Raw genomic sequence first — 26,861 nt, forward strand, 5'->3', positions numbered from 1 at the left:
AAAAGGTTTGGAAGTTGTGCTGCTGCAACAGGGATTCAGTTTCCTGGCTGTGAAACGATGCAAAAGGCAAAAAAAAGGCACATTCTAGTTGGAACTAAGGGCTGTGTCCTAACAGAGAGCATGCTCAGCCACCAGAACAAGCTGCCAGGAGCAGCACTATCTTTGTATCCAGGGAAAATCAAGAGCAGGAGCCTTTGTGAGAAAGATGCTTTCACCGAGAGAGGAGTGATCTGCTTCCATAAGGCCATAAGTCACTGGAAACCTATTGACTGCGACGTGCAGGAGACTGAATTCCGTGATTTAACAGTCCCTTTTGGCTTTAAAATGTATCCATCTATGATAGATGTCAGAGACATTCCTCAGTGGAGAGATGGACTCGTTTCTCATGGAGACACAGAGGACAACAAGTCATTGGGAGGGGGATCCCTACAATCTGTTACTGCTGTACCCCAAACTCAGCCTGGGGCAACACTCCCTCCTCAGCCACGTTTTGTGGGTGGAAGAAAGGTGAGTCCCCAGGAGGTGCAGAGAGAATTAAAGGGTGCAGTCCCACTCCATGGGCACACAGCACTGGAATAAGGGCATGGAATAAGGAGTCATCCTGGACCTGCTCCTAATCCTGGTGCTCATCACAGCTTCCCCTACAAATACAGCACCAGCCAGTCCCCTCCAGTCACAGCAGCCCCTCCTCAATTTCCTCTGGGGCTTCAAAGATCATGGGAGGAGAAGCCCAGGTTTCCTGGAGTGGGAGTGCCAGCTTTAACCCAGCTCAGACTCCTGCAGTGCTCCTTAGTCAAGTGTCATTCCCAGGCTGGCCCTGCCTGGGGCTCGCCAGGTGGGATCAAAGGGCAGCATAACATCCACGTGGGCAGTTCTGTCCCATCTCGGGAGCACCAGGAAAACACAGCTTGGAGCTGGGAACACGTGTCCTTGCATTGCGGAGCAGAGAGCAAAGGTGCCGTGGATCCCCTCTGCCCTCTCGATGTGCCAGGCAGGTGGAGACACAAACCTTGTCCTTTCACATTCCTTCTGTCCCCTCCGTGCCCCAGGGCAGAGGGGATGAACATCAGGGGTGTCACATGTGTGTCTGGAGCCCCAGGCACTCAGAAATGCAGGACGGGACTGGATCACAGAGCAGGAAATGAACTTGCCACGTGGATGAACTGGAGGGAGAAAGTCCGTCAGGAGCTCTGACAGCTGCAGCAAGAGCAATTGGAGCAGCCATCAGTCAGCAGAGCAGGAAATCCTGACACAAAATCCAGCTGCCAGGCAGGGAACGGCTCTGAGAAGGGGGCTCAGGGATGTGGGCTCCAGAGTGAGCATCTGCCATGGAAAAAGGGGGAAACTGGAGCCAGACTGGAGAGACGGGAGCTAGGAGGAGGGAAAAGAGCCTGTGGGAAATTAAGGTTTGTGTGGCATTTTGAGGCAGTTTGGCACGGGATGGATTTTCCTGAGCCAATTCCAGACTGTCAGGCCTGGGGAGCACAGGACCACAGGCCCATCTCTTCCCAGGCAGACCCCCTGCCCAGCTCCTCTCCCACTGAAAAATCAGGAAGGAGGTCCCCGCCAGCCCAACCTTCCTACGCTTAGGATTTAGTGATTGTCAATAATTTTTTTTAAACTGATACTAAAGGCCTAAGTAAATGGCCGCCGTGACGCCACACTCAAGGTGGCCACTGCACCCCGCTGGGGCGGGGCCCGGGGGCGAGCTCAGCACTGCCACGTGGCTATGCCACACTCAACATGGCCGCCGCGCCGTGATGGACGTGTCTTCTGGCCAATCAGTGTGCGAGGACGGGCGGAGGGCGGGCCGTGGCTGGCGGGGCCCGCGGTGATAGGCGCAAGGCAGGGTGCACTGTGCAGCCGTTGCCGTGTGGCGGCGCTGCCCGCTGCGTGTGGGAGGCAGGAACGAGGTGTCTGCCATTACTGCCCGCACCCCCGCGCCCTCCCCGCCGCCGCCTTTAGGACACCAGGGCCCCGCCGATAGCACGGGTTGTCCCAAAGTTGTTGCCTACGGGAGTTCTCGGGGGGCTGTCCGAGAGTTAGAGCTTCCGGGAGGCATCGGTGGGCGGAACGCGGGGAGGGAGCCGCGGGACGGAGGGAGCCGATTGGGGGCTTACCGAGGCACTGTGGGGGAACGGTTTGAGCGATGGACCGCGGCGCCGGATGATGGCGGCGATTCCGAAGGTACCGCGGATAGCCACCGGGAAGGGGAGTGGGAACGGGGAAGGACGGGGGGACACAGGGAAGGGGAGGAACAGGAAAGGAGGAATAGCCTTGGTCCTTGAGACAGCTGAGACAGCCCCAGCCCTGCTGCTGGAGGCCCTGATCCGGCCCTGGTTTGGTTTCGGAAGGACGTGTGTGTGTGCGTGTGGGGGCGGGGGGGGTGATCTTGAAGGGATCCAGACCTCGAGATCGTGCCCTGGATCTGTCTTGGTGCTCCTGGACCACGGGCAGAGGTACCCACACACCCCTGCTCCCCATCCTCACACACCTAGAGGTCACCTCAACTCTGTTAGAACCCTCGTCTCCTGGCCTTGGCAGATCCCTGTCCCTCTACATTGGGACATTTGGGACATCGGTATTTATCCCCCATCCTGGTTTGGCGACAGCAAAGCTTTTTGCCGGATGGATGAACTGTTTCCCTCCATCCGTGTGGAGGTGGGACAAGCACGAGGGTGTTCACAGGCTATCCAACCACGTCCGTGAGAGCGTTGGATAGTCCAAACGCTCCTGGAGCTCTGGCAGCCTTGGGGCTGTGCCCATTCCCTGAGGAGCCTGGGCAGTGCCCCATCTGGGGGGAAGAACCTTTTCCTAAATCCAACCTAAAGCTCCGTTGATGCAGCTCCAGCTGTTCCCTCGGGTCCTGTCCTAGAGCTGTAGTAACTGGAGGTGTTGGTGAAACTGCTCAGAGGATCTGCCACGCTGTTGTATTTTAACCACTGCAGGTGCTGTGCTCGGAGAAGGGAGTGTTGCTCAGGCAGGTGCTTGCCCTCAGCAGGTGAGAAAACATACACGACCAAAAATTTGCCTTTTTTTTTTTTTTTTTGCCAAATCTTCTAATAGTGGAGGTAAGACTTTGAGCTGGGAGCTGAAAGGGCTGTGGGATGGGAAGAAGGGGAAGTCCTTGTGCTTATGGGATCAGGCCGTGCCTTAGCAAGAGCATTTGCAAAAGGACATTGGTCACATATTTCCCATAGGTCAGGGAAACCAGAGTTGTTAATCATTATCTTGTTTCCTACAGATTTTTAATCATTATCTTGTTTCCTACAGAGCAGCAACACCCAGACAAAACCGTCTATGTGCTGCAGGTAAGGTCTGTTGTCAGTCCAGTTTTGAGGCAAAAATTCACTTCCGTCAAATAAATATTAAACATTGGAGCATTTGTGTTTAACTTTGGGGGGTTTTAGCCAATTTTGAACTGGTTAAATAACCTGAGCAGGTGTTCTTCCACTTTCATATGGTTTTTTCTAACATTTTCTTCTTTTTTGCCTTGTTCTTGGCTAAGCAACTGGCACCAGCCATGGTGTTCTGTAACATCAGTATGGGTTTGGGGCTCTCAGAGCACCTGCAGATGTTTGTTTGCAGCTGGAAACATGTTTGCTCTGCTTTCACTTTAAGGTGATGCACTCCTGAGTTGCCACAGATCCTACAGATCCCGACCTACACATGGAATTGGGAAGTTTAAATACCTGCTCCCAAAGGAGGTAGGCAGAAGGACTTCCTTCTGTGTTTGCTTTCCCAAGGTAGTCCTGAAGCATATGGAAGGCCAGGCTGGATGGGGTTTGGAGAAACCTGGGATAGTGGGAGGTGTTGGAATGGGATGAGATTTAAGGTCCCTTCCAATCCAAACTATTTGATGATTCCATGAAGTACCCACTCACCACACTGCAGAAATGCTTCATTTTGGCCAGTACATTCCTGTGGAAGTTAGTGAGTAGCTTTGGAAGGGAGGAACCTCTTCCTGATGTTGAATTTAACACCTAAACTCTTCCAGAATATTGTGAGCAGGTCTTATTTGCATGTAACCTTTTCACGCTCCCTGAGACTTGGAAAGACATCCATTTGTGTGGAAGGAGGAAACAACAACAAGTCAGCTGCCTTTTAGGCAGGAACTGAAATAAACAGCAGGTTTATTTCTACTGGTTTTACTCCTTTCTTTCTTCCTCTGGAAGAAATTAATCACAGCATGAGTGTGTTTTCCATGTGATGCCATCCAAGAGCCGAACTTTTATTCCCAGCATGGTTCAAACCAGATACTTTCTATTTTATTTTATTGTATTTTCTTTTGGAAAACAGGTTCCAAAGAGGAGAAAGGAAAAGGTGCAGATGAAAGAGATCAGTGCTGGCACTGAGTACCAGTATGGAGATGTCAACATCCAGATGACTTCCTATGATCTGTGCCTGGTGGAGCACTTTGCTCAGTATGTCCATAGACTCTGCAACCGGCTCTCAGTCCAGGTCAATGAGAGGTAGGGGGAAATCTGTCCCTCTGGATTATGACCACCTGCAGATCAGGGCACACTCCAGTCTCCCTGAGAGACTCCCATTCGGATGTAAATCCAAATCTCTCACCTTCCCTGTGGTCTCTTTTTGTGTGTCTGTACAATTTTGGATGCTGTATTCATGACAGGAAGGCTGAAATGGAGTTTTTCAGGCACTGACTTGAGCAGATTCCAAGGAAAAAATAGCTGTTACATTTCCTTCCTCTGAGGAAAAGGCTTTAAGCCTGTGGGTGCAGAGCCTGGGAGTTGCTGACATTTGCTGCTGGTTTTCCTTCCTGGTCTATGATCCAGGCTCTGCACATCACCCTGGTTATCCAAACTGGAATGAGCTTGGGAAAGCCCTGAAGGTGCTGGGTGAGCTTCCTGCTACTTCAGTTTAGGAGGAGAGGATGCTTCAGGAGCATCCTAGATCTCCAAAACAGGTGTATCCCAACAGCCACTCCACTGGTTTTAATCCCTGAGGAATGTGAGGCAGCATCTTGGTGCCTGAAGTGCTCTCAGGGAGCTGCAGGCACTGGGGAAAGCACTGAGGGAATAAAACCAGTGGTGACTCTCTAAAATGTGTATTTTCACTTGTACCCTCTGAGGTTGGATGTGGTTCAGTGTATAGAGAAAGAAAGGATTTGCCCTTCAGACTGGAAATTGAGGGGAAAAGGTGGGCAGGAGGATGGAGCTGGGATGTAGCTGTGGGAATAGGGATGAGGAGGCTGAGGTCTCTGAGTATGGGGCAGAGTCTGATCCACTCCCAGTCACATTCCCATTAAATCTGAGCTGTAAACAATGTATTTTGAGTGGTGCATTGCAGCAGCAGTTTCTAGCTCTGTCCCAAAAGACAAAATAAGTCAGAACTCTTGCTTTCCTTGAACTATGAAGAAGTTAAAAGTTCTCAGGCTGGTGTTCAGAGCTAATCCAGGTTTTTGCTGGCAGCAGTGCTGCAGAGCTTCCCCCTTATCTCCTTCCAGCAAAACAGCCGGCCTCTACCAGCATCTGATTTGCAAGATACGTCCTTTGCATAATTAATTTCCCATGAAAAGTTAATCTCCTTTCCCATTCTCTGCTGTGGAGGTTGATTCATCCCTGTAAAGTAGTGCAGATATCCTGCCTGTCCTAAGCACTGCCCTCTGGCTTTTGCAGCTATGCCATGCCCACCAAAACCAATGAGGTGCTGTTCCTGGAAGAGAGGGGATCCAAAATGCAGCTGGATGCAGTCCTGACCACCCACCAGAGGGTTGTCCAGGTAGGAGCTGGGATTTGCTGACAGCGCTGGGCCTCTCCTGCAGCACTTCCCATCACAGGCTCCCCAAACCCCTCGAACATTTAACAGATGAAAGGCATCATTTGGGCATAAATGGAAGCAAAAAGTCTAATTACATTTTCTGCTGAGTGTTGCTCCTGAACTAGAAGCCCAGAAGGGTTTCCTGGCTCTGTTTTTCAGGCAGAAGATTTAAGATCTATTTTCTGCAGAATAATTGATATGAGGGGTAGAAAAGTCATGTTTAGGGATGAGTCATCAGAGAAACTCACGGCGTTAGATGGGATATTGGGAAGGAATTGTTCCCTGGGAGGGTGGGGAGGCCCTGGCACAGGGTGCCCAGAGCAGCTGTGGCTGCCCCTGGATCCCTGGGGGTGTTCAAGGCCAGGCTGGACACGGCTTGGAGCAACCTGGGATAGTGGAAGTTGTCCCTGCCCATGGCAGGGGTGGGACTGGATGATCTTTAAGGTCCCTTCCAACCCAGACTATCCTGGGATTGTTCTCCTGCAGCTCTGTCATTTCTGCTTTCAGATCCGTGGTTTGAGTTCAACGTTTGCTCCCATACTCCTGGAAATCATTCAGAGTAACCAGCCTGAGGGGGTCCATCTGTTAGTGAAACAGGTAGATTTACATTTCCCAGTGCCTTTCCCTTTTGGAAGCAGAGATGATCCATGCCATGAATTTGCTTTGAGAGCACAAACCTGGTCCCGAGCCTACTGTCTGCTCTAGACTTGGGGATACCAGGAATCCCCAAGAGCCAGGCAATCCCTGATCCATGAAAATCCATTGCTCCTAATTCTCAGTAAGTGTTTCATTTCCCATTTAGCCTTCTCTAATTAGTGCCACAGGAAGTGCCTTCCCAGCCCCTCCCATGGATCTGTAGGAAAGGGCAGTTGCAGGTTCCTTTCCTTTGCTGCCACAGATTCCCTGTGTGAGCCTTAAGGAAACATTTCACTTCAGCAGTGCTTCTCCACCTCTTCTCTGGGAATCCCCAGGAACATCATGGAGCAGTTGATAGCAAGGCTGGGACTGGAATCCCAAATGCTATGCCCTGCTTTGATGGAATTCGCTCCAGGAGGAGCATTCAACTTGTTTTCTGTTGGAAGCCCAATGGTTTTCCAGCACTGAGTGACTTCCCACTGGGGCTTTCCACTCCCTGGGTGCAGTGGGCATTTAAGCCTTTAGTTTTTCCACTCTCGAGGGGTTGTCTTTGGGAAAGGGTTTGCGTGATCCTCACTTGTGGTGGTTTTCCCTCCCTCTGTAGCACACGGAAGCCGATTTCAAGAGCCGACTGAAGTCTCGACCACAGCTGGAAGAGCTGCTGGCACAGATGTCCTGAGGTGAGGAACAAGGTGCCATCCATGGGCTGTTCCAGCCTCCAGAGGGTGCTTCCTATGCTTCCTACTGATCACTCGGTGAATTGGAAGGAATTCCCAGTGTCAGCAACCAGCTTGTCCCAATAAAAAAAATAATGCATTTATATCTGACTGGTTTGTACTGGGAGCAAAGGTGCCACAATGGAATGTGGGTTTGCTTTCCTTCAGGTTGTTTTTTTTTGTTGTTGTTTTTTTTGGTTTTTTTTTGGTTTTTGTTTTTTTTTTTAATACCTGCCTATTTTCCTTTTGATAGGTGGGGGTTTCTGCAGAAATCTCTGCGAGTGAATAATGCTGTGCTACAACAATCCCACGAATTGTTACAACCAAATTTGATGGATGCCAAGAGAAACTGTGCCAGAAACTGGTTTGTTTGGAGGCTTTTTCTCCCTTTCTACGGAGTGGCTCGTGAAAAAGACAGAAAGTAACTCATTCATTTACACTCTCCCCCAAACCGGGGCTGTCCAGGTGTTGCTTGTGCTTCCATGCCCGCTGTGATTTTTGGCCAGCAGTGCTGGAACCCAGCCCCTCGGCATTCCCAGCACCCACAGCCCTGGCAAATAGCCTGGAATGTTCCTTCTGGCAAAAGCCATGGGTGCTCTTTCTCTTGGCTTATTTGCCAGTAAGTGGTGGTCAGATGAGAATCCATTTTTCTCCCATTCCAAATTTTTCTGTGGCTTCCCAGGAGATAAATCCCCTCCCCAAAAATCCCATCCTGTGGGACATGAAGTTATCACTACTGACAAAAGCCTTAGGATGGCACAGAGAACTGTTCTGGAGCCAAGACTCAGCCTGAGTGCTGTGAATGCTCCTGGATTGGGGTATTTTGGGCCAGAAGTCCCCAACCACAGAATCATTTTGGCTGGAAATGACCTCTGGAATCATTGAGCCCAAGCTGTGCCCAATCCCCACCTTGTCACCAGCCCAGAGCAGTGAGTGCCACATCCCATTTTTCTTGGACACCTCCAGGGATGGGGACTCTAAACCTCCCTGGGCAGCCCCTGACAATGTTTAACACCCCCTTCCGGTAAGAAATTCCTCCTGATGTCCAGCCTGAACCTACCGTGGCACAGCTTGACGCTGTATCCTCCAAACCCGCCCCCCCCCCCCCCCCCCAACTTCCAGTTCTCCCACTGGCACAGATGAAGCCGAGGGACGACAGATTCCAGATTTAAATTTCCCAACAATTCCCCACGGATTTCCCAGCACCAGAAACGGGGCGAAGGGCGCAGCCGCCCGCATTCCTGTGGGGCAGTCCGGGCGCTGTCAGTCCGTGGGCTGGGCTGGGCTCGCTCCGCGCTCCCGCTGCTGCCGCCGGGCCATGCAGGCCCCGAAGGCGCGGAGCTGCTCCTGGCAGTGCCGCCAGTCCTGCCGCTCCGCCATGCACTCCTGCAGCTGCCGGTGCTGCTCCAGGCAGCCGGTCCGCGCGATCATGGCGTCCAGGGGATCCTCGCCCTCCTCAGCCTCGCCCTGCGCCGCCGCCGCGCGGCTCCAGGCGTGCCCGGCCTTCGCCATGGAGAGCTGGGCACGAGGGAGGTGGCCGTGTCTTTTGGGGAGCTCAGCAGCCTCTCCGTGCACCCTCCCCGTACACCTTACCCCAGCCACGGGTGCCCACCGCCTCCTCAACCCCCACCCTTCACCTCCCGAGGGTCCCCGTTCCCCCACAGATGTCCAGCACCCTCCACGACCCCGACCCCCCCCCCCAATAAACACCCCCCGTACCAGCGCAGCGCGGCCCCTTTAAGGCGGAAGCCCGGCACGGCACTTCCGGGGCATGGCGTGACCGCGGCGGCGCTCGTTGATTGGCGGGCTTCTTCCCGTTCCGGTCGCGCGACGGTCGACGGGAAGTAAGGAGGCGGAAGTAGGTGCAGTTACCCCGGTAAAGATGGCGGCGACGCTGCGGATCCAGAGCGACTGGAGCCGGGCGTTGAGGTGGGAAGGGTCCCTTTCTTTGTCCCTGTCCTTATCCCTGTCCCTGCCCCGCTCACGGCCGCTTCTCTCTGCAGCAGGGACGAGGGCGAGGCCTGGCTGAGCTGCCGCAGCACCGGTGAGTGGCTTGAAGAGGCCTCGGGGGTAACCGTGGGGATAAGAGGGGATCGGGGAGGATCGAGAGGGTTCTGGAGGTGAGGGGTGTTTAAGAAGCCTGTGGTGCAGAAACGGGTGGGGGTAGCTGGGGGACCCTGTGGAATAGGGGCTGGTGGGGTGGGGGTGCCCTGTGGTTTAAACGGGAGTGCGAGTGGTTGGGGGTCCCTTGTTTAAAAGGGACTGGGGTGGTTCGGGGGTCCCTTCGGTTTTAAAGGGGGTGGGGTCATTTGGAGGTCCTGTGGGTTCGGAGGGCATGGGGGTGTTTGAGTTCCTTGTGGGTGAGGAGGAGGTGAGGGTGGTTGGGGTCTCTCTGACTTGGGAGGGGTGGGGGACGTTTGGGGTCCCCGTGGGCTGTGAGGGTGCTGGGGCTGACGGCTGCTGTCCCCCAGGGAAGCCCACCCTGTACGGCAGTGTCACCCGGCGCGGGCTCAGCTCCGATGGTGTCCCAGACATCGTGGCCTCCGAGGGATTCGTGGTCGGGGAAGTCACCAAGGTGCCAAGGCTGGGGGGAGAGGGGTTGGTGACCACCCCGTGCATAAAGGGGAGCCACTCTGACGGCCTAAGCTGTCACCCAGTACCTGCACAGTCCCGCCCAGCCATCCCGAGCCTCCGGCTGCGCTGAGCCCTGGAGCTGGTCCCTACCATCCCACAGGGCCGTGGCTGGCCAGGCTGCAGCAGCCATCCCTTCCCACCTGCATCCTGAGGAGATGAGCCCCACACTGACCCATCCATCAGTTTTCAGGCTCTGGGATCCTACAGCTGGGTCCAGGTCACGGTTCTACCTCGGCAACCTCTGTTTCAGGACTAACAGCACTTCTAATTCCTTTCTTCCCCCTCTCTTTCCTTCTCTAGAAAAGCATCCTCATTTCTTGTCCTCACGAGAATGTGTCCACAAAGTTCCTGGCTCCATACACAAGTTTTTGTAGGATTCATCAGAAAAGTGTGAGTAGCCTTGTGAGGTGGCAATCTCTGGGTGTGATTGGTAAATCTCACATCCCTGTGTGTGGTGTCCTCGCAGTGAGGGGTGGCCTGGAGTGTGGATTCGTGTGTGAGGGGCTGGAATGGAGATGGAACTGGGATCTTGTGGTTTAGGAGTAGCGTTCCCACTGAAATACCCTGGACCACGTGCCACTCACTCCTTCCCCCCTCCCCCTGCAGCAGGATGGAAAGGGGAATTGGAGGCACAAAAGACAAAGATCAGGGGCTGAGATAAGAACAATTTACTGAGAACAGCAATGGAATAAGAAAATAAACGGTAGCAACAATATTAATTAACAAAACAGGACAGGGAAACCACAAGGAACCCAGAACCCCTAGAAGGTACCACCGAATATCCCAAATATCCCATCCCGTGTCCCTCCCTGCTCCTGTAAAAATTAACCCTCTCCTGGCCAGAACCAGGACATTCCCCACCCCTCAGTCTATCCCATCTACTCATGCCCAGATCCCACACTGCCCAACTATACACACAAAAGCACAGGAATCATTCCCTTAATCAAAGGCTGTCCCTCCTAAATGTCTCAAGATAGATATTTATATCCATCATACTGTGTTTCCTTGTCATCAGTGGTCTTCCAATCCCTCTCATTGGTATCCAGGGTTTTTTAGCTGTGTTCTTTTAAACTTTTAAATTCTTCTGGTTTTTTGGGTTTTTTTTCTCCTGCTGCCGTTTTTTTACTTGTACTTCTGAGCCTTATGAAATCAATCCAGTCTGTTCTTTAAGACCTTGGTCTCTTCAACACTTTTCTTTGGGAGCTCTTCTAAAACACTGATCTTTTCCAAGCCTTGGCTTTGTAACGTTTTGAGTTGTTCCATGCAGGACGCTGAGGGACGTCTGTAGGAAAGACAGCATAGTCACGGCAGATGGGGCAGGTGCTGGAATGCTCCTGGAGCCACGTCCTGATGCACTCCCTGTGGAATTCATGCCCACACTCCAGTTCACATGTGTTTCTGCTTAGCTCCTCGTGGCATATTGTGCAGGGATCATCACTGGAGGCTCTGTTTTCCTTGGGCTGTATTTCCACACAGCTGTCCCGTGGCAGGGGAAGAGGGTTTCAGTCTATAGTCCCAGATGTAGGCCTTTAACTTCAGCACCTTTAGGTCCCTATCCCATGTAAAGGATGACAGCGCCTTGGCATAGAACGGTGGCGCACTCTTTTTAAATTCCGCCCAAATGCGCCAGGTGCAGTAGGCTCCGTCCGGATTGTCGAGGAACTGCGTGTTCCGTGTATTCCGGTAGAGTATGTCCACCATAGTTAATTCTGTCAGATAGTGAACACCTTCCAGCTTGGTGTTCCACCTGTCCCGGTACACGATCACCTCGTCCGCGGTGTACGCCAGCCTCACACTTGACACGAGTCGCCTCCAGAGGCTGAGAGTTCCTGGCCCGCTCCCAAGCCTCCTGTCAATGGCCACATCCCGGGACAGGGGTCCCAGGTGCGTGGCTTCATAACTGTTTAGGAATACATCCACATTGGCCCCTGCAAACCAGCAGTCGTACAGCCAGAGCAGTAGGGACTGATCCGGAAGGCGGGTGAATCGTTGTCGGATTTCTTGCAGCTTACGCTGGGATTTGCTCATTATCTCTGGCTCTGCCTCTTCCTCCTCTTCTGAGGACGCTGTTTCCTCTTCATCCCTCACTAAGCAAACTAATTTGGGCCTGGATGTGAGTGTGTTCTGTTTAGGAGCGACTGCTCCTGGCATGGGTTGTTCCTCTGGTGCAGCTGCAGTTTGAGTGGCTACAGTGCCTGTTGGTCTGTTTTCCTCCTCCTCCTCCTCTTCCTCCTCCTCCTCTTCCTCCTGAGGGGACTGGCTGGTATCCAGCAGTGTCCGATAAAGAGTAGCCAGGGCCCAGCACAGTGCAGTAAGTTGCTCCTCCCTGGAACCACCACAGCGCTTCTCTTTCAGATATTCTGCCACTTTAACAGGGTCCTGTATTTGTTCAGGGGTGAACTTCCAAACCACTGGAGATGAATACTCCTTCAAAACCTGGCCGATTTTCTCCCACCTTCCGTGCCACTCATCATCATCCGACCTCTGAAAGAATTTCTTAATAATCTCTTTTGTGACTCTGAAGATGATGTAGACCAGAGTGAGGAGATATATCAGACACGGCAACAGGAATATGCCTTCCTTAGTATTCAGAGGGAGTCCAGAATCCTCAAAAGCTGCTATAAGAGGCTTGAAGGAGTAAAAGGAGATGAAAGGCTTGTGGAAATCATCGTCTCCTGTTCCCCCCCCAGACTGGGAACGATTATTAATGGTCTCCTGGAGGTAGTATATCACGTCACAAGTTGATACCACATAACCCACGTACATAAAAATCTTGAACCATCTCCCTAAACTGTGAAAGTGCGTTATCAGGACCACACAGGGAATTATAAACCTGTATAGGCACCACTCCACTAAGGGCAGACTAAGCCACATCGTGCCCTGCGGCTGTACCTCACACACCAAACACTCAGCTCAAACTTGCTTCCAACCGGCTGCGGGCAGAGCTGTTGTGATCTCGAGCCTTGGTGCCGCACGATGGGCGCCGGATTCGGCGGTGGTGGTTTGGGAATGGTATTCCCGAATTTAGCGTTCCCACGGGCACGGCCCGCGCCGCTCGCTCCCTGCGCTCCCCCGCGGGAGGCTGGAGAGGGGAACCGGAGGCACCACAGGCAGCGATCGGGGGTTGAGGCGCCAACAACTCACAGGGAACAGCAATGGGACAGGGAGCGACCGCGGGGACCCGCCCGGATAGAAGGAAAGCCGGAAAGAAGGGAGTTTTTCCCGCCGCCGCCGCACGGGGAGGTGGGATCGGGGGACATCCGGCTCCTGGCTCTGCCCCTCCTGCTGCTGGAAAACTTAACCGTGTCCTGGCTGGAGCCGGGACAGGGTCTTCTTTCTCACGGTGCATCTGCACTTCTTATTCCTGTCCATGGATTTTAGCACTGTAGCGTTTTTTCCCCATCCGCAGCCTGCAAATGCAATTCAGAAACGCAATGCAAATGCCACTCACAGAATCACAGAATTCCTAATGTTGGAAAAGACCTCTGAGACCATCGAGTCCAAGCTGTGGCTGATCCCCACCTTGTCCCCAGCCCAGAGCACTGGGTGCCACGTCCAGGCCTTCCTTGGACACCTCCGGGGATGGGGACTCCAAACCTCCCTGGGCAGCCCCTTCCAGTGTTTAAAACCCCTTTCCATGAGGAAATTCCTCCTGATGTCCAACCTGGCCCAGCCTGAGGCCGTTTCCTCTCCTCCTGTCCCTGTTCCCTGGGAGCAGAGCCCGACCCTGCCCCCCCCGGCTGCCCCCTCCTGCCCCCTCCTGCCAGCCCCTCAGTGTCCTCCTTCTGAGGGGCCCCAAGCTTGTATGAAGAACTTGTTTTGATTCAGTGTTTCAGCAAATTTAGGCTGTGAATTTGGCTTCATAAATATCTCAAACGGTGGCTTGTGATTTGGGCCAGTTATCATGAGCTCTTTTCTTATTTCTCATCTGTTTACAGGACCTGCTAGAAAAGTCCAGATTTCTCTTCAACCTGGGATAAACCTGGAATACAACTGCTGCTTGTGCAGGCTTCTCCCTGAGCATTCCTTTTTCTCCTTGCCTTGCAGAGTCACAGGCAGAGAGTGTACTTAGCAGGTCTCCCCCGTACAGAATTAGGCTCTTGAGCAGATATACTTATATACAGAATTATATAAAGCTAATTCTTGGTGCTTTTACCTTCCTGCAGATTACCTGCCTTGATATTTCCAGTGGTGGAGGACTTGGTGTGTCTACCAGCACGGATGGGACCATGAAAATCTGGCAGGCTGCGAACGGAGAAATAAGAGTAAGAGCATCTGGCTTGGATGTTTTGTGTTGTCTGTGACATTCCTGAAGTCCTGTGGCCATGATGGGTCAGGCTGTTCACACCCTGTGAAGAATCTGGCTTCTTAGTGAGAAGCTAATTGAAATTGGGCATCTTGGAGGCTTTAAGTCAAATCTATTGGAAAAGGTGGCTTCTCCCAAGGGGGATGTTGCTCAGAGAGGTGCTTAGGAATAACAGGTCACTGACAGCCCCTATCCTGCATGGTAAAAGCACTTATGAATTTCTTATGAAGGAGAGAAGAGGGGAGGACAAAAAGCTTTCGGTGCTGGATTACCTCCATCCTGGCTTGTGGCCTTCCCAGAAAAGGGGGAAAGCTCCTTCGTGTGGAGCTTGACCTGTCAGCTCCTTGTTTGGCAGAGGATAAAGACATTTAACTTGTAATTAGAAGCAAATGTAGTATCTTTTGCTATGTAGTTAGCTGCTCAAATGGTAGAGGGAGGCCCAAAGTCACCTCTTTGACTGCTCCAAATTCAGACCAGTCCATCCCAGCAACGCAAACCCAGAGGATTTGAGCTCAATCCTTTGCCCATGTGAGAATTTTTCCAAGTTTTCCAGTGTCAAAACTCAACAACTGCTCGGCACGAGGATGATGACAATGGAACTAGCACGTAGTTCTTTGTTTTTCCAGAGACTTTTGGAAGGCCATGTGTATGATGTGAATTGTTGCAGGTTTTTCCCATCGGGCCTCGTGGTTCTGAGTGGGGGAATGGATGCCCAGCTAAAGATCTGGTCAGCAGAAGATTCCAGCTGTGTAGTAACATTTAAAGGTCACAAAAGAGGTACAGAGCCCTTAAAATGCTTCATTTGCTGTGTGGGTGCTTGCCTTGCACGCCGGGGCTGATGTTCGGTCACCAGCCTGCTGCACTCTGTGTTTGATGTCTGGAATGTAGCATCAGATGCCCCAAATGCTGGCCCAAATTCTCTCTTCCCTGAGCCACCAACTGCTGTGTCCAGGCTCTGGCTTACCCTGTCCCACAAGGTGCTGGGCTTGATTGAGAGGTTAATAAACCCCATGGCTGGCTGCCCTAAACTTGATTAACTCAAAAAGCCATCTTGTGCAAAACCTGCCATTGTTCTTACGTGATTTGGGGGTTGGAACTTGATCTTCAAGGTCCCTTCCAACCCAAGGCATTCTATAATCTATTTGTGTGCATTGAAAATGCTTTGGCACAGGTGTCCCCTAACCAAACCAGGTGGTGTGACAGAACCTTGGTCAGAGTGATGCTGCCAGTCACTCACAGTCTGTTTGCTTGGCTTATCCTGTCATTTTGGTTTCTGTAGGGAAAGTGCCAATCAAATCTTCTGACCACCTGACTGTTCTCTGCTAAAAAAAACACTGTCATTTTTCAGATCCGAATTTGACAGCCCACAGTATAATAAAGTAGTTAAGGGATCTTAGTGGCAGCAGAGACTGCTCTTTGCATGTTGCTGTAGCTGGATAACAGGAATGCTGCTTTTGGGATTATCCAGGGGTGGACACGGGAACATTTAAAAGTGCCAGGCTCTTTTCTGCCCAGATTAGAGGTTAATTTTGTGTGGCATCAGCTCGTGCTGAGGTGAGGTGTTGCTGATCACATGATGGATAATGTCTTCCCTCTGTGCCAGCTGGTGGTTCCGCTCTGTGGGGTTTTCTGGGAGCTGCTGCCTTCCACAGACACCTTTTTCTAGAGGCACAACTTGTCGGTGTGTGACTGCTGTCACTGGGACAGTGGCCTGGAGCCAGTGGTCAAGTTCAGCTTGGGAAATGGGGTGCTTTTTATGTCTGTATGAACTCAGTCTTTGGTTTCATGCAGGTATTTTGGACACTGCCATCGTGGATCGGGGAAGGAATGTCCTGTCCTGCTCCAGGGACGGCACTGCCCGTCTCTGGGACTGTGGGAAATCTGCCTGCCTGGGCGTCATCGCTGACTGTGGCTCTCCCATCAACGGCGTCGCCGTGGGCACTGCTGACAACTCCCTGAACCTGGGCACACCTGAGAAACCTCCCAGTGAGGGGCTTTCCCTTAAAATTCCCCTTTGTTTCCCTGTCCCAAACTGCTTAGGCTTGTTACCAGTAATCCCAAGTGTCTGGAATGCTGCTCCATGCCCTTTTACCACCTTGGGACAGGAACAGAGCGCTCCAGTCCTGGGTGGAATTGAGCCCTATCTAGCAGTTTGGGTAATGAACACGGAGTTCTGCTTGATTACTGGCCTTTCTGGTGTCTTGGGGTCTGGAGGAATGTTGCCACAATTCAGCAGGGGTGATCCAAACTGTTGGGTTTGGATCCCATCAAGATTTGTTGTGTAGCCACTGTTGGCATTACCTGTTGTCCTTTTGTCAGGTGAACGTGAGGTCGGGACAGAAGGGAAAATCCTGCTGCTGGCTCGAGAGGACAAGAAGCTTCAAGGAGTGGGACTGCAGAGCAGGCAGCCAGTAAGGATCTGGGACTGCCAGAGCACTGGGATGGGGAATTGAGCCAGGTTAAACCTAAACTGGAGGAGAGGCCAAAGCCTGGTGCAATAAAGGGATGCTCTCTCTCCTTTCTCCTGGATAGATTTTTACATGAGGAGTAAGAATGGCTCAGGATTTAACTTGGGAACAGGGAAGACAGTATTTAAAAATAAACAGTGGCAGCTGTTCTGCTTCCCTCTCCTGGATGTCCCATGTGTCTGACACTTGGTTTGTTCCCGAATCCTCAGGTGTTCCTCTATGTTGGATCTGACGCCTTCAACTGCTGCACATTCCTGTCAAGCACCTACATTCTGGCAGGGACTCAGGATGGGAACATCTACCAGCTGGATGTGAGAAACACAAAGTGAGTGAGTGAGTGCCTGGGGCAAACAACCAGGGTTTTGGTTGGAAAAGAGAGTCAGGCAGAGGGTGCTGGCAGGCAGTGCCACTTCCCATTGTACCGTGAGCTCCTGAGCCTCTTGCATTATGTTGATGTGCTGTGTGTATGATGTTATGTAACTGTATAATTTTATATTTATATAATCTCTGTACACAAACGTGTAGATAAATTTGGCAGAAAACTTCTTAACATCAATATTCACCCCTCCCACACAGCCCATTTCTTTGCTTCATTTGCTTGAGTGAAGCAAATGTCTTTGTAGGATCCTGACACCCTGATCCTCATGCCAGCATGGGATTGGAACTGAGCTGTGGGGTTTTACTGGTGTTCCCTGCTAACTCAGTATCATAGGAAAGAATCATGGAATGATTTGGGTTGGAAAGGGCCTTCAGGTTCATCCAGTTCCACCCCTGCCACGGGCAGGGACACCTTCCACTAGCCCAGGTTGCTCCAAGCCCCATCCAACCTGGCCTCGGACACTTCCAGGGATGGGGCAACCACAGCTCCTCTGGACAACAACCCTCATTCCTTGTTTCTGCTCTTTTTCCTAGTGCTCCAATCCAGGTGATACATAGGTCAGGAGCACCAGTGCTTTCCCTGCTACCCTACCGAGATGGATTTATTGCCAGCCAAGGTAATTCCAGGGCTGTTTTGTGCCCGTGGAAATCCTGTAATCAAATCAAGGAGCTTTGTGCTCTTTGGGCATTGTCCTCTTGCCCCTTTGGTTTGGGATTTCCACCCCCCACATCCCTCATATCCCTCCAAAACGGGGCCTCCAAGGTACGTCTCACCCACTGGAGCCTTTTCCCAATAGCATTTCTGTTTGTAATGAAGAGTGTGGCTTGTCTCACTAATTGGCTGCTGGCCCTTCCTTGCAGGGGATGGCACCTGCTTCATTGTTCAGCAAGACCTGGATTATGTCCTGGATCTCACTGAGGCCGACTGCGACCCCGTGTACAAGGTAAGGAACACGGGGCATCCCTGAGGAGAAAGTGGGCAGGGAAAACTGGTGCCAGGCAGATGGCAGCTGCCCTTAGCTCAGGTTTTTCACCTCAGCAGGTTCCTCCACACAGTTGACTATTGAGCTTATCTTTGTTTTTTCTAACTGAATAATCCTAATATTTTGCATAAACCAATCCTCTGCGGAATTCCCTGGCTTTATCTCCATTGTGCAGGAGCTGAGTGGAATGGTGGAGTTGGAGCAGCTCTGGCAGAGCTGTGTTCCTATAAAAAGTGTGGAATTAGGGTGCTGGGACAATCCTGAGGGTAAAAGAACCAGTGCTGCTGACCCCTCTTGTTCCCTGGGGATTTGGGGCCAGGAATTGGGTCTTGCTGTGCGTTCCAGACATCCCACTGTGCTTGCTTGGATCAGGGAGTGTGGTCTGGACTCTCAACCTGGAAATGGGCCCTTGTTTATAACCTGGCCCTTCTCCACAGTCCAGCTGTGCATCTCCTACCCAACACAGCCCCTCAGATGAACACAGGGGGATCGGGGTTTGACTGCCCAACTCAAAGCAGGAGAAACGTTTTGCCACACTTAATTTTCCCTTTGGATCTGATAGAAGAACCCTTGTGTGAGGACACACCTACTCCCTAAGCTCTGGTGAAACCTGGAACTGTCCTTTAAAACCTGCTAATGCTGTTCCAGGAGCCATTCCCCTCCTCTTCCCTTTGCAAAAGTCCAAAAGGAAAGCTCATCTCTGAGGATTTCACTGGAAGCTGTCACTTGGGAAACGCTTTGTGTAAATACTGCTTTTTTTTCCTTCTTCAGGTGGCTTCTTGGGAGAAGGAAATTTACACGTGCTGCAGGGATGGGATAGTGAGGAGATACCAACTTGCTGACCTTTAAGTGTTTGAAGGAGCCAAATAATGGAGCAACGTGTCGGAAAGGCTCTTCCAAGCTGATTTTCCTGGGACGTGTGTGTACAAGTTTGAGGCTGTTGTGATGACCAGGCTCCATACACAGTAACAGGTCATATTTTTTCCTACTACACAACTGGGATTAGTTTTTAATTTAGAGAGGCTCTTTTGTTGCAATGATGTTGTGGTTTTATTTCCAGTGCTGAAAAAATGCTGTTTGTAGTGGGGGGAAATAAATAAATAAAGGGGGAGAGGGGGCACAGTCAAAGTGACTATCACAGTATGGAGTGAAATAAAGCCGCTGCTTTGATAACACCTGTGTTAACACATGTGTTTCCATGAAAATCTGGGGATTTTTAAGAAAAAGAAATGAGGGGAGAGGATTGGGGGGGCCCGGCAGAGTGCGGAAGTGAGAAGGAGAACTACGTTTCCCTTAATGCCCCGCGCGGCGCCGACCGGAAGGCCTTTTCGTCGCTATAGCAACGGGACGCCATGGGCATGGACTACTACGCTGTGCTGGAGCTGGACCGCGGCGCCACCTCCGACGACATCAAGAAGGCGTGAGGGACCCCCAGCATCAGAGATTCCCCTCGGGCCGGGAGGAAACATGGGGACCCGGGGGGTGGCGGCGGGAGCGGGGCGGCCCCGTGAGTGGCTGTCCGTCGCCTCCCCCTGTGCCCCACAGTGGGGACTGGGAGGGGGGAAAAGGGTCTGGGCAGCTTGGGGGGGCAGCCCGGGCTGGATGTGGGAATGGGGTGTCTGCTGTCCCCTTCAGTGGGGGGCTGTTCCCTTCAGTACCCTGAGGGCTGGAGCCCCTCTGCTCTGGAGCCAGGCTGGGAGAGCTGGGGGTGCTCACCTGGAGAGGAGAAGGCTCCAGGGAGACCTCAGAGCCCCTTGCAGGGCATAAAGGGGCTCCAGGAGAGCTGGGGAGGGACTGGGGACAAGGGGGAATGGCTTCCCCCTGTCAGAGGGCAGGGATAGATGGGATATTGGGAAGGAACTGTTCCCTGTGAGGATTATGAGGCCCCGGCACAGGCTCATCAGAGAAACTGTGGCTGCCCCATGCCTGGAAGTTACTCGAAGCCCTGTCCAGCCTGGGATAGTGGAAGGTGTCCCTAGATGGGTTTTAAAGCCCCTCCCAACTCAAAACATCCTGTGATCCGTAGTTATCGGAAGCTGGCTCTGAGGTACCATCCATTGAAATGCAAGGAGCCCTGGGGGCCGAAGAGGTTCCAGCAGCTGGCAGAGGCCTACGATGTGCTCAGCGACCGTAAGTGGGGAGTGTCCCCTTCCACTGACTGGAGGGGCAGGAGGGGCTGGAAGGGGGTGTGAATTCCTGGTCCCTGGCAGAACCAGCTCTGAGACCCAGAGCCCAGCTGGGAACTGGCACACACTCCCATGTCCATCCCTGCTGTTCCTGGGAACCCTCTTCTCCAGCCTCCACCCAAGCAAAACCCAGATCGCAGGCTGGGGCTCTCCCTCAATTCCCAAACCTTCCTTGTTCCCTAAGCCATGAAGAAAGGCATCTACGACAAATTTGGCGAAGAGGGGCTCAAAGGTGGCATCCCCTTGGAGTTTGCGAGCGACAACCCTTGGAGCGTCGGATATGTGTTCCACAACAACCCTGACAAAGTCTTCAGGGAGTTCTTTGGAGGGGACAACCCCTTTGCAGGTAAGCTGGGAGACTTGGGGGTGGCTGGGGTCTGTCTGTGACTGCCATGATTCCATGGCAGCTGCCACCTCAGAGCATTAAGCTTTCCAGGAATGTTTCCCTGCCCACTCAGTTCCCTCCGGTGCTTGGAGGATATAGATCCTGACTTCCCCTAGTCCTGCGTGCGGGAGAGGCCTGGAGGTGCATGTTCAGGCTGTCAGCTTTCCCCAGCTGCTCCTGTGACCCTTTCTGGGACGATTCCCATCAAAAAGAGGGATTAGGGAGGCGAGGTTGCCATAAACACTCCTGGGAAAAACCACTTCAGGTGATTCCGGGCGGGAGAAGAAGGGAGGTAAAGACCCCGGAGGACCCCCCATCTCTGACCCGAGTGAGGGGCTGTCCCTCTGCTGCCTCACACAGAGTTCTTTGCCGAGGATGGCTCGGAGGTGCTGCTGCCCTTCGGAGGGCCCCGAGGCCGGGGGGCGCTGCAGCAGGACCCCCCCATCGTGCGGGATCTCTACGTGTCCCTCGAGGACCTGTTCCATGGCTGCACCAAGAAGATTAAGATCTCCCGCAGGGTAGGGGCTGTGGGGGTGAAGGGGGTGGATTTTGGGGTGGGCTCTGCCCTCGGTGTGGGACACTGAGGATTTGGGGATGGCTCTGTCCCAGGAGCTTGTCACAGGGAGGGATTAGCACCAAAGCCAGAAGGACCCGAACCAATGTCCCCCCCCTGCCTTGGCAAAGGGAATTCAGCACTGGAGGCAATGTGGGAGCTGGTAGGAAGTGAGGGCTGATCTCAGAGATGGGTAGAGAAGGAGCTCAGTGTGTTTTGGGCTCCCATCATTCCATTTTCACACTGCTTTGTGACTCCTTTTTGTGCCCTTGGTGACCGGCGTCCCCCCCCCTTGTTGTCCCAGTCTCCTGGATCCAGCCCTGAGCTTCTCCTGCTCTAGGACATGGGAAACACCCTCAAGTTGTGACAGGGGAGGTTTAGGTTGGGTATTAGGGAAAATTTCTTCACTGAAAGGGTGATCAGGCACTGGAACAGGCTGCCCAGGGCAGTGGTGGAGCCCCCATTGCTGGAGGGATTTAAAGCTGTGTGGATGTGGCACTTGGATGTGATTTGGTGGCCTTGGCAGTCCTGGGGGAACAGTTGGACTCTGATCTTGGAGGTCTTTTCCAACCTAAAGGATCCCATGATTCTATGATCTGATCCTGGTGTGTACCCACAGCCACTCTGGTGTGGAGTACAACCCGCCCTGGCCCTTTCCTCTGGTGAGCAGAGCACTCCTGACCCTCCCTCTTTGGGCCCCTCGCTGTGCACCCCCAGGTGATGAACGAGGATGGGCAAACAAGCACCATCAGGGATAAGATCCTAACGATTGACGTGCAGCCGGGATGGAAGCGGGGCACCAGGATCACCTTCGAGAAGGAAGGAGACCAGGTAAGCACAGAATCACAGAATAGTCAGCTTTGGAAGGGACCTCTGGACACCTCCTAATCCAACCCCCTGCCCAGGCAGGGTCACCTGGAGCAGGAACTCATCCAGATGGGTTTGGGATGTCTCCAGAGAGGGAGATTCCATGCCCTCCCTGGGCAGCTGTTCCAGTGCTTTGCCCCCTCCATGGAAAAAAGTTCTTCCATGGTATGAAGCTCTGGTTTCCCATTGCTGAGGGCACTCAGCAGCATGACCAACAGAGAGACTCAGCATTACTGTGCTCAGAAGCACTCTGAGAAGCCATTCCTGCCTGGATTTTCCTTAGAACAGGTTGAAGAAAAATAATTGAAAGGGGTGATTTTCTTCCTGGCAGAAAGACAGTTTTGGATTTGTCCTTGGCTGAGCAGGAGTCTTGGAGAAAAGACTCCTTTTTCTCTTAAGGGAAGAAAACACCTTTGCCCTCTCTCTAGCCAGCTGAAAACAGCAACAAAAGAGCAGCAATTTGTGTCAGCTTTCCCTCTATAAAATAATTTCCAGGTTTCCAAGGACAGGTTGGATGTGGCTTGGGGCAACCTGGTCTAGTGGAAGGTGTCCCTGCCCATGGCAGGGGGCGGAACTGGATGAGTTTTAATGTCCCTTCCAACCCAAACCATCCTGGGATTCCATGATTCTATGATCTTTTTCCCCTCAATTTTAGGGCCCAAACATCATTCCAGCTGACATCACCTTTGTTGTCCAAGAGAAGCTTCACCCAAAGTTTAAAAGAATCGACAACAACCTCCTTTATGTTGCCACAATCCCCCTGGGAAAGGTAAAGAGCCAAGTGAGGGGACAGACCTTCACCTTTGGGCTCTGGGGCTGCAGCAGCAGCTCCTGGTGCCACTCCATGCCCGGCAGGCGCTGACTGGATGCACCCTGGATGTGTGGACACTGGATGGGAGGCTGCTGAACATCCCCATCAACGACATTGTGCAGTAAGTGCTGGGGGAAACGGGGCTCAGAGGAGAGCGGGCACTTGGGAGGAACCTCCTCAGCACTGGGGTGCTCCAAAACCTTTTCCAGCAGGTTTGGGGCTGCAGGAGGAGGATGATGCCCACAGTGGGCAACTCTTCTGGTCTGGGGCCATGTTGCTGGGAGCAGAGGCAAGGAGAGGGCTGGGCGTGGGTGGATGAGGGGGATGCTGGAGCCTGGAAGAGGAGGACAGGCCCCTGGATGAAGCTGGAGGAGGAAATAACCTGAGAAACCCACGTGGGGCTCTGCAGGTGGGGCTCATGGCTCCCGTGTTGGGATCATCCCTAGGCTCCTCTCAGCCTCTTCTTTGCTTGGCAGCCCCAAGTACTGTAAAATGGTGCCAGGGGAGGGAATGCCACTGCTCCAGGACCCCCAGCGCAAGGGAGACCTCTACATCTACTTTGACATCTGCTTCCCCAAGAGGCTCAGCCCTGAGGCGAAAACGCTCTTGAAACGCATCCTCCTGCCCTAGGGACAGTGACCTTGCCCCTCTCCCCCCTCCTTTATCCCCCCAATAAAGCTTTGGAGCCAGTACTGGGACTGGGCAGAAGTTCTTCCAAGCGCTGGGAACCCTAAAGCGTCACCCTAAACCAACAGCCCTGAGGCCTGGCCTGGCTCCAGCTGGCTTTGTGGTCTCTGCTCTCCAGCTCCCACCCTGCAGCAGCAGCTCTGCAGCCGTGGGGAGGCCGAGAGAGGATTTGGGGGCGATGGAGGGAGGCACCCATGGCCAGGACCCCACCCACTGGCCTCGGTGCTTTATTTTCCTACTCCCAGAGTCTGTCCCTGCTAAAGCTGAGCCCTGACAGCACAGGGAAGACGTCAGGTAACGCTTGTGTTGCCTTTTCCAGTGGCACTCCAGGGCTGGGAGAATGCCCTAAAAAGGGGAGGGAACCCTGACCCCGCTGCGATCAGACCCCACAGGGGTGGTTTATTGGAGGTGCCAGTAAGGAATGATGGGAATTGCCACATCAGCTGGCTTGCTCCTGCCTGCCCACACCACTGCCCCCGGAAAGTGCTGCTCTTCCCAGCTGGAAAACCTAGAAACACTTTCTTCTTTCTCCCTAAAAACTCCTCTCTGGAAACCTCCGTTCTCTTATGTTTCTCCTCAAACAGTGTTGTTCCTTCTTCACTCTCTCTGGAATTGGCATGGCTGCTTCCCAGCACGTGGGCAATTAAGATAATTCAGCCAATTAAGATGCTGAGCCTGGCTGGGCTGGTGAGAGGGGCTGGAGGGCCTGCAGTGCTGCACTGCTTGTACAACACAAACCCCCCATTCCAGGAGCCCGGCCCCAGGAAGGATGGGATGAAGCTGTGCTGGGAAAAGCAGTGCTGCAGGGAATGTGCCAGGGATATCCCCATCCCAAAGCCAACACGGGTTGGGATAGTTGGGGTTTAGTCACCACAGTGAGGTTGTGGGACCCTTTGGAGAGACCAGTGAGGCCATCCTGGATGAAGGAAGCATCTGCTTCACCACAAGCCAGGAACATGTCTGGCCACCACCTTCTTCTGCTTTAAAGTGTCAACTGGAGCCTCACCTCAGGGTGGGTAAAATCAGCTGAATTCCAGGGAATTCCGTCAAGTCTCCCAGAAGGACGTCAGTGGGGCTGTGAGGAAGAGGGTTATAAATAGCCAATTCTATGGGATATAAACCTGTCGTTGTCCTGATCCCCAACCACCACAACTCCATTATCCCAAAGGAACTCTGGAATTCACCTCTACCCTTTTCCAGCAGATAGAGGGAGGACCAGGCTGTCAGAAATGTCATTCCCAGGGAGTGAATCCCAGCAGAGAGGAAAAGAGGAGCCCCGAGTCCTTGTGAATGACCCCACACCCACAGTATCGGTGAGGGGGGGAGGCTTTGGGACGCGTTCTTTGCTGAGGCCCCGCCCGGCGGAGCCTCCGGGGCCCCTCGCGGCGCCGGGGCCTGCAGTGCCCACGCTCCCCACAGGGCGGCAGCACCGGGTGCGCAAAGCCCCGCTCGAGTCCCGGCCGCGGCACCGGCGGGGACCGCGTTCATTCCCCGCTCTGCCCAAATCCCTTCCCGCTTTCTTACAAAGTTCACCTCGGCTTTGCAAAGTCCAGCCCCTGCTTCCCAGAGCATCGGTCCTCGGTGGTCTGCAGTTCCCTGGAAAACCTGAGCCAGCAACAGCTCAGCCCGGCTGAGCAGAAGGCATTGGGCGGGACGGGTCAGAATCCCCGCCCGCCTGCTGCACTTGGCGTGAGATCCAGCTACAAACTCTGGAATTCTGCAGATAGCCTCCCAAATGTTCTAGGATCATACCTTTAAAATGGCTCCAAAGGGAGACAGCTCTTGGATCCCCGAACACCGCAACTCCACGATCCCAAAGGATCGGATGGCGGAGCCTCGAGGGTCGCTTCCATGCGGACCTGCAGTGCCCCACGGTGTCCACAGGGCGGCAGCACCGGGCCGGGATGCCGCGCTCATTCCCCGGGAAAGGAAAATTAAATGAGGAGCTCGAAGGCTCCCGGCTTTCCCACCTCTGCTCTGAGTGCTCACTGTGGGGCTTTGTCCCTGAGAAGTGACACCAAGTCAAATATAAAAGTGCCCTTTCCCAGCATTTTCATCCCTACCTATTGAAAGGATGCTCTTTTCTCTTACTGTATTCTTTGCCTGATTTTATCAGAACCATTTTCATCCAGATCCCACTTGTCAGTTATTCAATCCTTTACCATTGTACTTTGGATAAAATAAGGGACACCAGGGATGCTGGACCACAGGAAATCTTGAGGAGAAACCCATTAAAACCTGACAGGGAAAGGTTTTAAGGCACTCCAGAGCACAGAAATCTGTTCATGCCTTGTCAGACCATCCCATTCCCAATTGCATTGCAATATCAGATTTCTCTGCCCACCAAGGACACCCCAGCCAGGACAGACATTTCTCCCACTCTCCAATAGAGACCTCAGGGAGATTTTCCAGCCTGGCTGGTGCTCCACTGGGTTTGTACAAATGATGGGAGCTAAGAAAGGAAAGTTAATCGAGCATTCCAGGCTGACTGGAGTTAAAAGATGCTGGCCAGAACATTCTGACTGGGAATTTCATGCAAGAACCTGAGGAAGATGACACTCACTGGAGTGGGCTGCATGTGGATGATCCAGCCGTGAGAGGGCAGTGAGACCCAGCTCATAGTGAAAAACACCCACTTAAGAGAAGAACACTTTGGGCTTTTGCTCTGCCAGTCTGGTCAGTGAGAAATTACTTGAAAATTCCCACGACCTCTCTCTGCTGCGGGACAAATCAATGCAAGGGTTTGCTCCTGCTCGTGCTGGGAGGAGAAATGAATCCCAAAGCAAGAAGCTTTTACAGCTGATGGGGAAGATTTAAAAAAAAAAAAAAAAAATAGACACTGATGCTCTATGTATTGCTTGTCATTGCAGCTGTGCCACAGAACCTCTTCCAAAACATCAGAGAGCACCCCAAAACCATCAACAGGCAAACCCCAAGGGCCCCCCATTCCCCCCTAGCTCAAATCACTTTCTTTGATGTACATTTTATGACCAAGAGACCCCATAATTAACTACCTTATCCCCCAAATGTTCATTCTCTCCCCTCCAGATTACATAAGATTTTCCCTCCAAAATATTCATTGTAGCTTTACAGAGCTACTCAAGTTTTATCCCAAAATTTTCCCTATCTCTCTACTACTGATCACCTCAGTTTACCTCAAAATATTCATTCCCCACCATGGATATTACCTCACATTTATGCCCCTAAATTTTTCCCTATCTGTCCCTTTCTGATTACCTCATTTTTACCTAAAAATATTAATTCTCTACTCTCTACACTATCTGAAGTTTACTCCCAAAAGTTTCCCTACATGGCCACCACTGACTACCTCATTTTTACCTCAAAATGCTCATTCACTTCCCTACAGATCAGCTCAGATTTTATGCCCAAACTATTCATTTTGTCCCCGATAGATTACCTCAGACTTTTCCTCCAAAATGTTCCTTGTCTATTACACTTTGCAAAAAAAT

The 26,861-nt window shown here is 52.6% G+C and overlaps 4 protein-coding genes across 8 annotated transcripts; 3 read left to right on the plus strand and 1 right to left on the minus strand.

The window, feature by feature from the left end:
- Positions 1-1,889: 1,889 nt before the first annotated feature.
- LOC121673182 (39S ribosomal protein L48, mitochondrial-like) lies at positions 1,890-7,494 on the plus strand. Of its 2 annotated transcripts, XM_042046278.1 has the most exons (9): positions 1,890-2,187; positions 2,949-3,001; positions 3,274-3,311; positions 3,622-3,707; positions 4,300-4,472; positions 5,640-5,742; positions 6,289-6,378; positions 7,022-7,097; positions 7,387-7,494. In XM_042046278.1, the coding sequence occupies exons 1-8, from the start codon at positions 2,167-2,169 to the stop codon at positions 7,094-7,096; spliced, it is 639 nt and encodes a 212-aa protein (XP_041902212.1). In that variant the 5' UTR covers positions 1,890-2,166; the 3' UTR covers position 7,097; positions 7,387-7,494. The 2 variants fall into 2 exon arrangements, with proteins under 2 accessions (XP_041902212.1, XP_041902211.1); XM_042046277.1 differs by lacking the exon at positions 7,387-7,494 and having other exon boundaries at positions 7,022-7,236.
- A 790-nt stretch (positions 7,495-8,284) lies between these two features.
- LOC121673183 (cytochrome c oxidase assembly factor 4 homolog, mitochondrial-like) lies at positions 8,285-8,943 on the minus strand. The gene is made up of 2 exons (XM_042046279.1): positions 8,853-8,943; positions 8,285-8,651 (listed from the first exon to the last, which is right to left on the minus strand). Exon 2 carries the CDS (start codon positions 8,643-8,645, stop codon positions 8,397-8,399), a length of 249 nt encoding a protein of 82 aa, XP_041902213.1. The 5' UTR covers positions 8,646-8,651; positions 8,853-8,943; the 3' UTR covers positions 8,285-8,396.
- Positions 8,913-19,075, plus strand: LOC121673179 (proteasomal ATPase-associated factor 1). Its single transcript, XM_042046271.1, has 12 exons — positions 8,913-9,062; positions 9,137-9,177; positions 9,605-9,708; positions 10,068-10,157; positions 13,934-14,032; positions 14,700-14,850; positions 15,865-16,059; positions 16,393-16,484; positions 16,751-16,866; positions 17,454-17,536; positions 17,781-17,863; positions 18,674-19,075. The coding sequence occupies exons 1-12, from the start codon at positions 9,016-9,018 to the stop codon at positions 18,749-18,751; spliced, it is 1,179 nt and encodes a 392-aa protein (XP_041902205.1). The 5' UTR covers positions 8,913-9,015; the 3' UTR covers positions 18,752-19,075.
- An 88-nt stretch (positions 19,076-19,163) lies between these two features.
- Positions 19,164-23,396, plus strand: LOC121673181 (dnaJ homolog subfamily B member 13-like). Of its 4 annotated transcripts, none has more exons than XM_042046272.1 (8): positions 19,164-19,322; positions 19,929-20,032; positions 20,273-20,434; positions 20,834-20,991; positions 21,744-21,857; positions 22,549-22,662; positions 22,749-22,825; positions 23,181-23,396. In XM_042046272.1, the coding sequence occupies exons 1-8, from the start codon at positions 19,255-19,257 to the stop codon at positions 23,332-23,334; spliced, it is 951 nt and encodes a 316-aa protein (XP_041902206.1). In that variant the 5' UTR covers positions 19,164-19,254; the 3' UTR covers positions 23,335-23,396. The 4 variants fall into 4 exon arrangements, with proteins under 4 accessions (XP_041902206.1, XP_041902207.1, XP_041902208.1 ...); XM_042046273.1 differs by having other exon boundaries at positions 23,162-23,294; XM_042046274.1 differs by lacking the exon at positions 23,181-23,396 and adding an exon at positions 22,914-23,155.
- Positions 23,397-26,861: the final 3,465 nt, after the last annotated feature.

The sequence above is a fragment of the Corvus kubaryi genome, unplaced genomic scaffold (genome assembly GCF_017639235.1).
Source record: "Corvus kubaryi isolate FWS band 111438036 unplaced genomic scaffold, C.kubaryi_AGA036_p1.0 65274, whole genome shotgun sequence".
In the NCBI taxonomy this organism is placed as follows: domain Eukaryota; kingdom Metazoa; phylum Chordata; class Aves; order Passeriformes; family Corvidae; genus Corvus; species Corvus kubaryi.